At 60.3% G+C, this 15,742-nt stretch overlaps 2 protein-coding genes across 4 annotated transcripts in view; one reads left to right on the forward strand and one right to left on the reverse strand.

Annotated features, from left to right (window-relative positions):
• The window catches only part of ARHGEF18 (Rho/Rac guanine nucleotide exchange factor 18), an 89,181-nt gene extending 85,384 nt beyond the window's left edge, over positions 1-3,797 (forward strand). For both annotated transcript variants that reach the window (XM_070067505.1, XM_051835534.2), the window contains 4 exons: positions 58-528; positions 1,006-1,324; positions 1,904-2,029; positions 2,119-3,797. In XM_070067505.1, the coding sequence (XP_069923606.1) occupies positions 58-528; positions 1,006-1,324; positions 1,904-2,029; positions 2,119-2,279 (1,077 nt within the window). In that variant the 3' untranslated portion in view covers positions 2,280-3,797. The remainder of the gene's footprint in view (positions 1-57; positions 529-1,005; positions 1,325-1,903; positions 2,030-2,118) is intronic.
• Positions 3,798-4,604: 807 nt separating this feature from the next.
• Positions 4,605-13,205, reverse strand: PEX11G (peroxisomal biogenesis factor 11 gamma). 2 transcript variants are annotated; one of them, XM_002722010.5, is made up of 5 exons: positions 13,084-13,205; positions 11,350-11,538; positions 9,454-9,632; positions 5,534-5,593; positions 4,605-5,170 (listed from the first exon to the last, which is right to left on the reverse strand). In XM_002722010.5, exons 1-5 carry the CDS (start codon positions 13,141-13,143, stop codon positions 4,936-4,938), a joined length of 723 nt encoding a protein of 240 aa, XP_002722056.2. In that variant the 5' UTR covers positions 13,144-13,205; the 3' UTR covers positions 4,605-4,935. The 2 variants fall into 2 exon arrangements, with proteins under 2 accessions (XP_002722056.2, XP_051691495.2); XM_051835535.2 differs by lacking the exon at positions 5,534-5,593.
• Between the last annotated feature and the right edge of the window lie 2,537 nt (positions 13,206-15,742).

Here is a 15,742-nt window from a genome sequence, read left to right on the forward strand (position 1 = left end):
CCCGGCGAGCCGGGCCAGGGTGTGGGCATGGTTCTCACCGGCCCGCCCTCTCCCCAGGCGGTCATCGCGCAGCAGGACAGCTACGTAGAGATGCAGCGGGTAGCCATCCAGGAGCGCGAGCAGCAGTTCCGGCTGCAGTCGACGCGCGGGAACATGCTGCTGGAGCAGGAGCGGCAACGCAACTTCGAGAAGCAGCGGGAGGAGCGGGCGGGCGTGGAGAAGCTGCAGAATCAGCTGCGGCAGGAGCAGCAGCGCTGGGAGCGCGAGCGCGAGCGCCAGCGGCAGGAACTGGAGCGGGCGGGCGCGCGGCTGCAGGAGCGCGAGGACGAGGCGCGGCAGCTGCGCGAGCGGCTGGACCAGGAGCGCGCCGAGCTGGAGCTGCAGCGCCAGGCCTACCAGCACGACCTGGAGCGCCTGCGCGAGGCCCAGCGCGCGGTGGAGCGGGAGCGCGAGCGCCTGGAGCTGCTGCGCAGACTCAAGAAGCAGAACACGGTTCCCGGGGCGCTGCCGCCCGAGGCGCTGGCGGAGGTGAGCGGGAGCCCAGGGGTGGAGGTGCCCGCCCAGGGGCCACGCGCGCGTTTGTGGGAGTGCATGTGTGCCGTGACTGGTAAGTGGGAGTGCACGCGGGAGCGCACGTGCAAGGCCTAGCAGTGGAAACAGCCCACGCCTGCGTGCCAGGGTTCACGTCACAGCTACTGCTCCTGATTCCAGACGCCTGCGGATGCCCCCCTCCCAAGGAGGCATCAGTGATGGCGCCAGTAGTTGGGCCAAAGCATGCCATTGCTCAGAGCCCTCAGTGAACGCCAGGGACGTGTCTTAAACAGCGGGGTGCACACGGGGCGCGTGTGTTTGCGGCCTGGTCCTGCCTGCCAGGAGCTGGGGTGCAGGTGGACAAGGTCTGGCCGTCTCAGACCAGCCTGAGGTCTCCCTATGCTGGTCAGAGACCAGCTGGCGGGCCCCCAGCAGGAATGACAGTTATGGGACGTGTGCTCTGTCACTCTATAGGCCCAGCCTCCCAGCTTCAACGGGGAAGGGCTGGAGGCGCCGGGGGCCCTGGCCAAAGCCACGGGGCCCCGGGTCAGCATGCTGGTGCCAGGCGCCGGGCCTGAGTATGTGGAGCGGCCTGAGGTGGCTCGCAGGGACAGCGCCCCAGCCGAGAGCCGGCCGGCCAAGAGCGACGTGCCCATCCAGCTGCTCAGCGCCACCAACCAGATCCAGAGGCAGACGGCCGTGCAGCAGCAGATCCCCACCAAGCTGGCCGCCTCCACCAAGGGCAGCAAGGACAAGAGCAAGAGCAGGGGCTCCCAGCGCTGGGAGAGCGCAGGTGAGCCCAGCCCTGCAGCTGCCGCTGGCCCTGGGGCGGTGGCTGCTCTCCCAGGTGCCCCTGGACTGGGAGGTCTGGCTGTGGGCGGTGCCCAGGGATGGCAGGAAGGCAGGGCTGCAGCGGAGGGCCTGAGGAGCGAAGCTGGAAATACAGAGCCCCTCTGTGCTTAGTTCTCAAATGGCTGGGGGGTGGGGGGCTGGCGGAGCCCCAGAAGGGTCTCAGCCAGAAATCAGAGCACCCTGGTCACTTGGGACCATGCAGCTGGGGACTCTTCCCGTGTCCCCATTCCACAGGGGGACACTGAGGCCAGAGCAGCCACGGCCGCTGCCCTCAGACCCCTGTGCAGCGAGCTCAGATGCCCAGCAGGGGTACTGGGTGACAGCCCGAGGTGCCTGTGGCCGCGGGGACACAAGGGTCATGGGGAGGGGATGTATCCTGAGCTGCCACACCCCGGTTTCAGATGTTGAGTGACCCCAGGGGCCCTTCCTGGGTCCCTGCAGGGAGTGTGGGGTAGAGAAGGCCGGCAGCCGCTCCGCCCCAGCTCCCTGGAACAAGGCCCACCCACCCTTCTTCTTGCAGCCTCCTTCGACCTGAAGCAGCAGCTGCTTCTCAACAAGTTCATGGGCAAGGAGGAGAACACCGCACGGAGCCGCCGCTCACTCAGCCCCATCCTGCTCAGCAGCCAGGGCTCCGCGTCCCCCACAGGTGAGCCCAGCCTCTACCCCACCCAGGGCTGGCGTGACCACCTGCAGCACCCAGTGGCTGCTGACGTCCCTGGCCCCTGTCCCCTCCAGACTCCAGCTTCCCGGCCCCGAGCCCGACCCTGGCCGACGTGACCCCCGAGGGCTTCTCGCCAAAGGCAGGGGGCCCATCCTTCCCAGTCCCCTCGCCACTGCCGGCCACGCCACTCAGCGCCAAGGAGGAAGCCAGCAAGGAAGACGTCATTTTCTTCTGAAGAGTGTGGCGTGAGGCGTACGCCCCTCTCCCTGCCCTGCCATTCCCCTGTGCCCTCGGGGGACCTCCGAGGGGTGGCCTGCCCACCCAGCTGCCCCTCCCCTCCCAAGTTCGCCCTGGACGACCGCCTGGCTGAGTGGGCTGTTGGTGCTCCGATCGCATGTCCTGGCAACTTTCTCCACCTAGGTTTCTTTTTTTATAAAAAGGAAAGTTTTTAATCGAAAGTTGGACCTGAGCTAAGCCAAGAAGCTGCTTTCGGCCACAGCACCCCCCTTCAGGTGGGGGAGAGGTGGAGCCAGGCTATGTGTCCACGCAGCGAGGGACAGTGCATGTTCCACAAGGCACCCGAGGGCAGGCCAGACCTCAGCCTAGAGAGCTGCTGGCCGCAGCATGGCTTCACGGCCACCAGGAGCCGCTGGAGCCAATCACCAGGGCACCACATGGGGCTGGTGGCATTGGCCAGACACCCACACAGGTTCACGGAGAACCTCGACACGGATGGGACACCTCCTGCCCGGGGACAAGAACCGGGGGCACGTCTGGAGCTGTGGTGGGCAGACCTCATGCTTCACCCAGAGCCACCACCCTGGGGAAGAGGGTCCTGCACCCCCATGGACTGAGCAGGTCTTCCCGGGGCTGCTGGGAGAAAGCCCCTAGTGGCAGGGTGGTGGGGAGGAAGCACCTTGAGACGATGGCCTGACTCCCCTGAAGGAGCTGGGTAGTGGTCCCGGACTGGTCGGATCCAGAGCCAGCTCTGCCCAGGGCAGAGCAGGGGGCAACAGGCATCGGCAAGAGGGTCCTGGACTGGCCATACTGTGGCCCCTGGCAGGGCCAGGCTGCTGAACCCAGCAGCTGGGGACCGCAGGCCTTCTCCCAGCATCTCCTGCCTCCTGTGATGCCCTACAGGGATGTTCCCACCAGCTGGGGCCAGGTGAGCACAGGGGCAAAGTGCTCACCTGAACATCTGACCCAGTGGCCGTGACACCTGATGGGTGCTGCAGGCCCCGGAGGGATGGCCAGGTGCGGGTGCTGGCCTTGGTGGCAGCACGGTGACAGGTGCTGAGCGCAGCAGTTCTCAATGTCCTGAGGCCAGCAAGTGGCGTCCCCATCCCGGGTCCTTTCCCATTGCCAGCACGCTCCATCCGGTGCCCTGGGCATCCCCACCGGCCCGCAGACCCTGTCCGTGCCATGTTTGTAACAGTGTTTTGTATTTTTGTACTGAGAAGTATTGGAGCACTTTAGAAAAGCTGACTTAGGAGTTCCCACCCCCTCCCCCAGGCTCGGCTCCGCCATGCGTGGTCCAGCAGCACCGCGCACCCCTCTTCTGTCGCCAGCACCCCTCAGTCACTCCTGGGGGTGCCCCGTGTCGGTGACATCAACAGCCGAGCCAGTGTGTGCGTCCCCGTCAGCTGTGGCCCTGACCGTAGTCGGCCTGATCCTTCCGTCTCCTCCCCATGGGCTGTCTGGGAACCACCTTAGAGCTTCAGACCCGATTCTAGCAATAAAGGTGTCTCATTGGGCTCCGGCTGCCGCGCGCTCTCTCGGGTTGTGTCTGCAGAGGCTCCCGAGGCTCCCATGCCCCACCTCTCTGACACCCGTGCTCCTGGGTGTGGCCCAACATGTTAGAGGAGCCCCGGGGCTGCTGACCCCGGCGCCCATATGAGATGCTGGCACTGCAGGCTGGGGCTTTACCCACTATGCCACAGCACTGCCCCACCCTGAGATAGTCTGACCAGGTGTTCCGTGGCTTCTCCCCCTGCCTTACAGTGGTTGGCTGGCTGAGTCTCCAGGTGGGTAGTTGGGTGCCCCTTATCTTCCCAGGGGCAGCTGGGGCAGGTGTGCACGGCCCTCTCTAATGAAGGGAAGGCAGAGACTTAGGGAGCCCCAGCTGCCCAGACGTCCTTCCTGGGCAGGGTCTCCTGCACCACAAGTACTCACAGCTCCCGCGTGTCTGTAAACAGAATACGTGTGGGCCCATGTGAGGCTCCTGCAGCATGAATGGCACAGCCACAACTCAGCGCCCGGGTCTGAGACACAGGTGGCGCCAGGCATGCGTAAGATTCCCTCCGTGCCCAGGAGGAGGCGTGGCCAGGGCATGGCCTGGTGGGATGATGGAGTGTGGGAGTGGGGAACGCCCCGGTGGCTGAAGGCTGCTCAGGATCAATGGGCAGCACTTGTTGGGAGACAGGACCCACCAGGAAAAGTGTTCCAGAAGGCAGACTGGGCAAGTAGGGTTTCTTACAGAGGCTGGGTCCCCATGTAGTGGGCCAGTGGGATGCTGGCAAGTGGCCTGCAGCCACCAGTATAATAATCTCTCACACCAGGGCCCAGCACCAGCACCGAGATATTTAATTGCTTTCCATTTCGGCGTCTGCTCTCCTTCCCATTACTGGATGTGAGAGGGCAGCCAGCAGCCCAGGGTGGCCTTGACCAGCACTGCCAGGGCCCAGGAGTCCAGGGGCCCATCCCTGGGGTCTTGAGAGAGGGCTCCCCCTCTGGGACCTGGGGAGCCCCTTGCCAGCCCCTCTTCCCGCTCCAGCCACGGGCTTGCTCCTCAGGCTGCTTATCCAGAGACACAGTCCCCGGCCTGGCGTTGCCTGCGTCGGGGGAAGGGCTCCTCCACCAGTCCCAGATCGTCCACACGCTCCTCATCCGCGTCAGGGGCTGGCAGCATCTGCCTGGCCACCAGCCCGGGCCGCCTGGTAGACGCTGAGCAGGGAGGAGATGGTGCCCATGAGGCCCACCAGCCACGGGGGGAAGCGGCCGGCCCACAGGACGCCCGGTGGCAGCCAGTGCACGGCGTTGGCCAGGTCCGCCAGGTTGCTGAGGGCTGTGAGCGCCTCGGACCGCATCTGTGCCTCCATGGCCCGCCGCTTGCTGCGGGGCAGCCGGCTGCAGGGGCAGAGGGCGTGGATGAGACTCGGGCAGGGGAGGGCTGGCAGGGTTCGAGGGGGATCCAGTCTCTGTCACGCCCCCCAGGGGGAGCCCACAGTGTGAACCAGGAATGAAAGTCTCCCATCCACACCTCAGTACTCCCCCACGCCCCACGACCCAGCCCCACAGGAGGAAGCAGGAGAATGGCCTTGTCCTTGGGAAACCGGCGGGAGTGTGGCCGGGCAGGCTCAGGCCTGGCGTCCCAGAGCGTGCCTCGGTTTCCCCATCTGTGAAAAGCACTGCCTCGTGCCCTGAGACTGCAAGGGTCTGCATGGGGGTGGGCTCTGAGCGCTGCCCCGTGGGGTGGACACCAAGACATACCTGGTGAAGGCCGTGGGGCTCCGCAGCCTCCGTCTCAGCCTCTGCACCGTCCACAGGGCCCTGGGACATCAGAGATGAGAGGAACTCTGCTGGGGCAGCGGGAGACCCAGGGTAGCTGCCCAGTGCCTCCCCGCCCCGGGAGGGGGCTGTCCCTGCCACCTGCGGCCACAGGCTCCTGTGGCATCTGGTTCCCTCCTCCATGCCCTCCTGGAGGGAGCTCTGCTAGCACAGCCCCGGGGCAGGGGGACCCGGTGCCTCTGCCAACCACTGGCCGAGGGTCTCACAGCCTGGTGGGGTGGCTGTGGACACCAGGACATGGAGCTGGCCTCTGGCTGTTTACACAGCCTGAGAAGCTGGAACCCTCTCTGCGCCTGGGCCCCCAGGGCTCTCACTGTGTGGTGGACAGGCCAGTCAGAGTGCCTGGCAGCACTTATGCCTGGAGGTGAGGGACAGAGTCCCAGCTGTGGGCCCTGCTTTGCTTCCTGGGGACTTGGGCCAGGTGTGGCACCCACCCAGGCTGCTCCAACAGGCGCCTGCACCCTGGAGCCCAGGCCATGGCAATGTGGCTGTGAGTGTGCAGGTTCCTGCAGCCACTGTGTACTCAGGCATGTCCCACAGGGTGGAGGATGGGCCGTAGCTGAGGCACTTGGGAGCTAGGGTACAATGTCCATTCACGGACCCCTGTCCCCTGGGTGCCTGGCCCGGGCATCTGCATGTTCCCTGGGGCCCCGAGGAGGATCCAGATCCAGGGGAAAGATGGAAGCCTGGCCACTCTGCAGATGAGCAGAACCACAGGCAGGCCCCAGGGACCTGAGGGCAGTGACAACTCTGGACGGCCCTGTCGTAGAGGACGCCTGTCACTGAACTTGGGTTACATGGGTCCAAGCGGGGCTGAATGGTGACACTGGGGGGTCACCAAGGAGAACCACTGCATGCCCCTGCTGGGAGAGGCCCAGCAGGAGAGCCTGGGGGGCTCTGTACTTGGGGCCAACTTTGCTGCAAAGCTAAAACTGCTCTCAAAAATAATGCTTGTTAAAAAGTGGTGGGGCAGTGCTGTGGCGTAGCAGGTAAAGCCGCCACCTGCAATGCCAGCATCCCATGGACACTGGTTCGTGTCCTGGCTGCTCCATTTATGAGCCAGCTCTCTGCTATGGCCTGGGAAGGCTGTGGAGGATGGCTCAAGTGCTTGGGTCCCTACACCGTGTGGGAGATCCAGAGGAGGTTCCTGGCTCCTGTCTGAATCAGCGCAGCTTCAGCCGTCGTGGCCAGTTGGGGAGTGAACCAGCGGATGGAAGACCTTTCTCTGTGTGTAATTCTGACTTCCAGGTAAATAAATAAATCTTAAAAAAAAAAAAAAAAGAAAGAAAGAAAAATGGAACCCAGGCTGTCCCTGAAACAGGAACAAGGAGTCTTTTGGGGGAGCTCAAGGTCAGGAGGACCCTAAAGGCAGCCAGCGAGAGGCTGTGAGCCGTGGCCTCCCTGTGAGCTGCAGCCCCAGTGGTGACAGAGAAGCAGGACGACCCCTGGGGACCGCTGGGATCAGGAGATGACACCGGGAACCGGGTAGAGGGTGTGGTGCAGTGCAAGACCAGGGCGAGGAGAGGACAGTGCAGGGCAAGGCTGGAACATGCGGCCAGACACCCAGGGGACCTCACCCAGCAGTAACAGATGAGGAAGTGTCGCCACCCACACCAAAGTGGGCGGAGCTGGAGAACATCATGTTAAGTGGAACAAGCCAAGCCCCACTGCCTGCTCTTGGTCATCGATCTGACTTAAAACAGTGATCAGCGGAGGCCAGGAGGGAAGCAGGAGGCAGGACAGCAGGTGCCCAGGCACAGGAGAGGGCTCAGCCCGGCTGTCCTGCAGCGCAGGAGGTGGCAGAGCCCACGGGAAACCAGTCCGTATTTTATGAAGAACAGAGAGGAGCTCGAAGGCTGCAGATGGGGAGAAATGATAAGCAGACGGCCTGCATATGCTGGGGACGTGCTGACCCCCACCTGTGCCACACTGTGCAGTAACTGCATTCATCAGAAGGGGGGGGCAGCCAAAAGGAGAGGAAGAAGAACCCACCAGAGCCCAAACACTGGGGTCTGAGTCTTTTACTTAGGGTGTGTGCATGTCCAGACAGTCCACACCATGCATGGCATGAGGGAACCTGCGTGGGGTAGCCGGGTGGGGGTGGGGTCTGCATGTCCCGTACCATCCACACTGTGTGTGGCATTGGGGCAGCCAGGGTGGGGTGGGGTCTGCACGCCCCATACTGTCCACACTGCATGGCACAAAGGCACCTGTGCGGGGCAGTTGGGGGTCTGGGAGATAGGAATTACTGAAAGGCAGTGCCTCACCTGGGACAAGAGACAGCACACTCAGCTGTGTCCCCCAGGGGAGGGGTTCCATGCCAGGGATCTAAGAGAATTCTGAGGCCTTTCTCCGCCTTGGGTTTTCTTTTTTTTCCTAAGGATTCGTTTATTTATTGGAAAGGCAGGACTATAGAGAGAGGAAGAGACATACATGGCCATCTTCCATCTGCTGGTTCACTCTCTGATTGGCTGTAACAGCCAAGGCTGGCCGGGTTAAGGCCAGGAGACCGGAGTTTTGTCTGGGTCTCCTACGTGGGTGATAGGCCCACGCACCAGGACCATCTTCTGCTGCCTTCCCAGGTGCGTTAACAGGAAGCAGGACTGGAAGTAGAGCAGCTGGGACTTGAACCAGTGCCCTGATGTGGGATGTGGTTTTTACATGTGAAGGCGTAATCATCCTACTGCACCCCAAATGCCATTGGGTCTCCTGGGGTGGGGATTCTGAACAAACCAGCTGAGCAAATTTGCAAAGAGGAAACTGGGAGAAAACCGTCCCTGCCAAGTTCCGGAAACCAGGTGGCTTGGGGAAGCATGCAACGAGTCAGGAAGGTGCCGTTTTCTTCGGGGACATGTGGAATGACGCCCTCACAGGCTACTTCCCTGCAGGCCCTGGAGTTAGTTCTCCCTGGACCTGGCCGGCAGGATCTCGCCCCCAGCCCTGATGACATCCACGCGCCAATCCCCAGGCCCTGGGAGGGTGGCACCTTACGCGACAAAGCGGCCTCTGCAGGGGCAGGTGTCGCTACCATTTGGATACTCCCTCCCCCTCCTGGAGGGTCTGGAATTAAGTCCTGGGTCTGCTTCCAATCCAGCTTCCTGCTGATGCTCCTCCTGGGAGGCAGCGGTGGCAGCTCAAGTATTTGGGTCCCTGCCGCCCATGCCAGAGACCCAGACTGAGCTCCAGGCTCCTGGCTTCAGGCTGGTGCAGCCCTGGGTATTACAGGCATTTGAGGAGTGAACCAGTGGATGGACGATTTCTCTCTCTCTCTCTCTCTCTCTCTCTCTCTCTCTCTCTCTTTTTTCTTTCTCTTTCTCTTTCTCTCCCCCCCCCCCTTCAAATAAATAAATAAATAAGAAGCTTTGCCAATGTGATTAAGTCTGAGACTGAGATTGTCCTGGCTTGTCAGGGTGGCTCAAGGTCACCACGAGGGCCCTTACAAGAGGGAGGCAGGCACGTCAGTCAGAGAAAGAGCTGTGATGACGGAAGCAGAAATCAGTGATGCACGCAAGATGACAGAGGCAGGGGCCGGAGCCGAGGGTCGCAGCGCCTCTGGAAGCTGGGACCGAGATTGTCCCCTGGACCCTGGACCCTCCACCAAGGAGCAGCCTGCCTGCACCTGGCCAGACTTCCAACCTGTACATCCTGAAGACCATAACCCGTGTGGCTTGAGGACGCTGAGACTGTGGCCATGGTGACACCCGTGATGGGACACAGCAGGCTCACAGCTAAAGGAGGAAGACGGGGAATCCAGGGCCCATGTGCCCCACCCCAGCTTAACCCAGGCAACCCACCGGTGCCCCTGCAGCCCTGTTCAGGAGAACAGGACGTCAGGTGCTTACCTGGCGACGCCCAGGAGGAGGGAGAGGCCCCAGAGGGTGGTGCTCAGAGTCCACCAGCGGGCAGAGTCCACACGGAGGACCTTGGCGTCAGCCGCCCAGGCAAGGTGCTCGCAGGGGTAGTAGAGTTGGTCGGCCATGTTGCCCAGGACAGACACCCAGCGGACAAAGACGTCCTCCTCCTGCGGGATGGGGAGAGGGCGTGGGCCTGAGGCCGGACCCACCCTGCCCATCTGGGATGCTGCCAACAAGATTCCTCCCAGCCACCTGTCCCCTGGCCAGCAGCTACAGGAGGAGCAAGGCGCCGGGGGGAGGGGGGCTGGGGGGTCCCCCACCAGCCAAGTTCCGTCTCCACAGAGTGGTCCTCCGTGCCCACTGGGTGCAACAGCAGGTGCACAGTGGTATCCCCCAGAGCTTCAAAAATACCATGCCCTGTTGCAGCCCCAAGACTCTGCCTCCCATGCTCAGGGCTGGGCCTCGGCACTAGGATTTATTTTGGGACCCAGGTCATCATCCCTGTGTTACAAGCAGTCTGGGGATGCCTGGAGGAAGCCACCTGCCCCATGCAGGCAGGCACGGGTGGCCTCAGCCCACAGAAGTGCAGAGTCCACATGGGCTCCTGGCCTGCACAGTGCCACACCCTCTGTCCCTGAGTTCTGAATGATATCCTGTGTTCAGCTAGACCGGGCTGGTGTGGCCACAGGAGTGTCATCCCCTGGAAGACAGGATGGCCCCAGGTGGGGACACAGAACTGGCTGCAGCGTGGTTCTCACAGCAACATCTTAGACATAACCGTCCACCGGGGACTGGGTGAATAACTCACCATCTGCCTTTGCGACCGACTACTGTGTGCTGTAAAGAAGGGGCAGGCGCCTGGCCTGGCGGTTAAGCTCATGGTCAGGACACCCGAATCCCGTGTCAGAGCGCCTAGCTTCCAGTGCTGGCTCTGCTCCTGGTCCAGCTTCCTGCTGGTGCACACGTGGCAGACAGCATGTGGCTGTCACACATGGCTCAAGTCACCAGGGCCCTGGCACCCACCTAAGAGACCCACACTGAGCTCCTGGCTCTGGGCCTCAGCTTCCGGCCAGCCCAGCTCCAGTCGCTGTGGACGTCTGGGAAGTGAACCAGGGGTAGAAGCTCCCCTGTTTGTGTCCCTGTCTTGCTCTGTCTCTCAATGCCTGTTGAGTAAGTTTTGCTTTTTGTTTTTGTTTTTGTTTGAATTTTTAAGAAGAGAAGGAGCTCTTTATGGACCGATAAGGAATGATGCCCAAGTTGTTCCATGACATGAGAAAAGCAAGCCGCGGCAGCGTACATGGAAGAATGCCGACTTAGGGAACTGGGTGCGTTGCCTGTCCAGGCACCAGGGAGCTCAGGAAGCAGACACAGATGCTGCCCTGGTGGCTGCCTCTGCGAGGAAAATTGGGGGCGCAGAAGATCAGGAAGGGAGCAGACACATACTGTATCCTCTGGAACACACTAGCTACTTTTTAAAAATTCAAAGCCAATCAGAACATCTGCTCACCTCAAAAAAGGAAACGATACAACGTAAAGTGTCCTGGGGCAGGCATTTGGCACAGGGGAAGATGCCGCTGGAGGCAGCCACATCCCACATCAGAGTCCTGGCTTCCCTTCTGACCCCAGCTCCCTGCTAGTGTGCACCCTGGGTGGCCGCAGGTGATGGCTCCAGGACGTGGGCCCCTCCCACTCACATGGGAGACCTGCAGCGAGCTGCCAGTTCCCAGGCTGCAGCCCGGCCCAGCCCTGGCTAGTGTAGGCGTTTGGGGAGCGAAGCAGTGGGTGGAAGCTCTCTTTCAAACACATACATTGTATATATACACTGCAACAGATGGGCTCCCTGAGGCCCGCACCCCTCTCCCGGCAGCCCCCGGGGACCGTTACCTCTGGCCCCAGGCCGTACTGCTTAGTGTAGACGAACATGGCCAGGTCGTCAAAGAGCCGCAGGACAGTCCTGCAGTGGCTGAGCTGGGCCGACACCGCCAGCAGGCGCGTCCCCACCTCCGACTGGGTGGGACAGCGTTCCACCAGGATGCCGCCAACCAGCTGGCAGCAGTACCCCAGCGTCCGGATCTGTGGGGAACCAGAAGCAGTGAGCACAGTGGAGCTGAGCTGCGTCACCTTCGACCCAGCCGTGGGCCATGCTGGCCTGCATCTGTGCCCGATTCTGAACCCAGGGGCCACGTTGTGAATAGCAGGTGAAGCTGCCCCTTGCAGTGCATCCCAGAGTGCAGCACTGGGTTCGAGTTTTGGCTGCTCTGCTTCTGATCCAGCTCCCTGCTAATATGCCTGGGGAAGCAGCCAGTGATGGCCCAAGAGCTTGTGTCCCTGCCACTCCTGTAGGAGACCCAGATGGAGATCCTGGCTCTTGGCTCTGCCTGCCCCAGACCCAGCAGTATTAATTACATCTTAAAAGATTCTAGGGGCTGGCGATGTGGTGTACCGGATAAAGCCACCGCCTGCGGCGCTGGCATCCCATATGGGCGCCGGTTCTAGTCTCAGCTGCTCCTCTTCCAATCCAGCTCTCTGCTGTGGCCTGGGAAAGCAATAGAAGATGGCCCAACTCCTTGGGCTCCTGCACCTGTGTGGGAGACCTAAAAGAAGCTCCTGGCTCTTGGCTTCAGATCGGCACAGCTCTGGCCATTGCAGCCAATTGGGGAGTGAACCAGCGAATGGAAGACCTCTCTCTCTCTCTGCCTCTCCTCCTCTCTGCGTAACTCTGCCTTTCAAATAATTACATCTTTAAAAAAAAGATTCTAAATTCGTAACCTTCCAATAGAAGCTGAAAGATGGAAAAGATTCTCGTGGGACAAACGGGCCCGAAAGGCAACCTAGGGAAGTCCAGCAGGACTGCTGCCCCATGTGACAGAGGCACAGTCTCTGGGGACAGATGTGACAGGGACAAGGAATACAAATCGGGTTCCCAGAGTCTCCTTTCCCAGCAGGCAGGGGCTGGGGGCTGAAATGCCTATTTGCATCCACCTCGTGGGACCTAAGCCCTCAGCTGGACTGCGGGCTGGGAGCAAAGGTTGCCTTGCGTGGCATTAGTGACCAGGAGGCCGCCCGGTAGGTGACGTGCAGCATTGTGCTAAGCTCCGATTCCCGTCTTGAACGACTGCCTGCCTGTGCTTTTCAGAAATCGCTGGGTCTTGCTGTCTTATTTGTATTTGTGCTTACAGCTCCCTTCCTGTGGCAGAACACTACCATCCAGCCTGGGGGGAGACTGGTTAAAACCTCCAGCACCACAGAGAGACGGGAGGAAGGCACACGCCACAGACGCCGGTTCGATCCCCTGCTAATGCGCCTGGGAAGGCAGCTGAGGACGGCACCGGCCCCGGGTGCCGGGGTCCTTGTCACTCACACGGGAACCCGGATGGAGCTCCCGGCTCCCCGCCCCCGGCCCAGCCCCGGCTGTCGCAGCCATTTGGGGCACCAGGCGGCAGATGGGAGCTCTCCGTCTCCCCCTCTTGCCCTTCAAATAAGTTAAACAGCAAAGAGGAAAACTTTTTGAAAACTCTGGGATGTGGCTGGCTTGGAACCGTTCAAGGTCGAACAGCCCCCTCCCTGGCCTCAGGGTCCCCATCGCTGGGCTCTGGTCGCACTCCGCCCCGGCCTCACCAGGCGGTCCCGGCCCCTGTACGACTCCAGCGCCGCCGCCACCTTGCTCAGCGCCGCCATGGCAACTCCGCCGTGACGTCACCGCGCCGGCGGGCGGGGCCGCGCCGCTTCTGGGGCGGGCGCTGACGGCGCGCGGGCTCTGCGCAGGCGCGGCGTGGCCCTTGGGGTCCGTTCTGGGGTTTCGCGGGTAGCGAGCGGGAGGCGGCTGCGTGGGCGCTCCCCGGGACCGGGCGCCTCCCACGGCGGCTCGACCTGTCCCCACAAGGGCATGGTCCGTATTACCAGCTCCTGGCTCTGCACCAGTGCGAGGGCTCAGGCCGGGGGTCGCCCTTCCCTCTCCTTGCCCTCTGTGTTGTCCCCTCCCAACCCACCCCCGTCTGCACCGGGCTGTATCAGGTCCCAACAGCGTCTTTAGACCTGAAGTAAGCGTGCAGATCGTTCTGGAAGAACAGATAACTGGACCAAGGGTGACTGGGGAGGAGTTTCACCTTTAAGCCATTTTGTGGCTCTTTTAAGATTGTGCAAGATTTTTCTCTTCCCCAAAATTCAAAGATTTTTCAAAATTGAGCACTCCTTCCCTTTTCAGTTTTTTAATTTTTTAAAAAAATTTTATTTGTTTTATTTGAAAGAGGAAGAGATCTTCCATTTGCTGGTTCACTCCCCAAATGACCACAGGGGCAGAAGCTGGGCTGATCTGAAGCCAGGAGCTTCAACTGGATCTGCCACGTGGGTGCAGGAGCCCAGGTACTTGGACCATCTTCTGATCCTACCCTGCTGCATTAGTAGAGAGCTGGATTGGAAGCAAAGCGGTTGGAACTCCAATCAGTGCCCCAGAATGAGGTGCCAGTGTTGCAACCAGTGGCTTAACCTGCTGTGCCACCAGGTCAGCCCTGTTTTTTTTATTAAGGTAAAAGTCACATGGCATGAAATTCACTTTTTTTTTTTTTTTTTTTGAAGATGTATTTGAAAAGCAGAGTTAGAGAGAGGTGGAGGGAGGAGACAGACAGGTTTTCCCACATGGGTGCAGGGTTCCAAGCACTTGAGCCATCTTCCACTGCTTTCCCAGGTGCATTAGCAGGGAGCTGGATCAAAGTGGAGCAGTCAGGACTTGAAGCAGTGCCCATATGGGATGCTGGCACTGCAGGCAGTAGCTTAACCTGCTATGCCACAATGCAAACCCCAAAATTCACCGTTTTTAAATGGTTCAGAGTGGGCATTTGACCTAGGGACCTGGGTCCCTAGGTTTGAGTCCACTGGTTCACTCACCAAATGCCTGCAACAGCTGGGACTGGGCCAGGTGGAAGCCCAGACCCAGGCACTCCATCTGAGTCTCCCACTTGGGTGCAGGGACCCAAGCACTTGGGCCATCATCCACTGCCTCCCAGACACATTAGCAGGGAGCTGGATTAGAAGTGCAGAGAAGGAGCCCCCGCTGTGGCGTAGTGGGCTAAGCCTCTGCCTGTGGCTATCCTATATGGCCGCCAATTCTAGTCCCGGCTGCTCTTCTTCTGATCCAGCTCTCTGCTGTGGCCTGAGAAAGCAGTAGAAGACAGTCCAAGTGCTTGGATCCCTGCACCGGTGTGGGAGACCCAGAAGAAGCTCCTGGCTCCTAGTTTTGGATTGGCCCAGTTCAGGTCATTGTAGCCATTTAGGGAGTGAACCAGCAGATGGAAGACTCTCTCTCTCTCTCTCTCTCTCTCTCTTGGTCAAAATTATTTATTTGAAAGGCAGAGAGAGTGAGAGAGAGAGCTTTCATCCACTGATTCACTCCCCACAATGGGCTGTGTTGGACCAGGCTAAAGCCAGGAGCCTGGAACTCCATCTGTTTCCTACATGGGTGGCGGGGATCCAAGAACTTGAGGCATCTTCCACTGCTTTCCCAGGTGCGTTAGCAGGGAGCTGGATCAGCAGCAGAACAGCTAGGACTTGAACCAGCGCTCCCAAATGGGATGCCAACATTGCAGCAGCTTGACCCCCCTCTGCCACAACCCAGTATTTCCTATAAAGGCAGCCACACAGGATGTGACTGTTCGTGTTTGGTTTCTCACACGTCCCAGGTTCATCCAGGTTGCAGCATGGGTCAGCATCTCGCTCCTGTGTAGCTGAGTCCCAGTTCCTTGTGTGGAAGGACCCCGCTTTGCTTAACCATTCAGGAGCTGACTGATGCTTGGGCCCTGTCTGCCTTGTGCTGGTGTGGACGATGCACTGTGGACTTGGTGTTCAGGTCCCCATGTCAGTTCCTGCTTTCAATTCTTGTGAGTATAATATGCCTGGGTGGGGGATTGTGAGTCATCCTTAGTTTAGCTTTTTGAGGAACTGCCCCCCCACATCCTTGCAACATTGTTTCTATTGCTGTAGGGTAGTAGTGGGTGTGGAGTGGTATCAGACCATGCAGGATGATTTCCCTCTTGACATGATGTTGACTTCTGTCCTTGGGCGAAGTATTTCCTCTGGATTTCACTTGCCTTACTCTGCCCGGCACTTACCCTCCAGCCACATCCTCCTGTTCCCTGGAGTTACAGCACATTCCTACTGCAGGACATTTGCAGCCAGTCCTGCTGTCTGAAATGCTCTTCCTCCATATTCCAGCATGGCTGAAACCATCACCACTTCCTTTTTGTGTTGTTGTTGTTAAGATTTATTTATTTATTTAAAAGGC

Source organism: Oryctolagus cuniculus, assembly GCF_964237555.1.
Source record: "Oryctolagus cuniculus chromosome 16 unlocalized genomic scaffold, mOryCun1.1 SUPER_16_unloc_1, whole genome shotgun sequence".
NCBI classification, from domain to species: domain Eukaryota; kingdom Metazoa; phylum Chordata; class Mammalia; order Lagomorpha; family Leporidae; genus Oryctolagus; species Oryctolagus cuniculus.

What these genes read in the sequence shown, in the direction of transcription:
- PEX11G (XM_002722010.5), bottom strand. Translation starts at nt 13,143, where the DNA reads ATGGCGGCGCTGAGCAAGGTGGCGGCGGCGCTGGAGTCGTACAGGGGC. An exon ending in ACAGGGGCCGGGACCGCCTG is followed by an intron (nt 11,539 to 13,083) that starts GTGAGGCCGGGG and finishes GGTTCCCCACAG; the next exon opens with ATCCGGACGCTGGGGTACTG. An exon ending in CTCCTCCTGGGCGTCGCCAG is followed by an intron (nt 5,594 to 9,453) that starts GTAAGCACCTGA and finishes CTGATGTCCCAG; the next exon opens with GGCCCTGTGGACGGTGCAGA.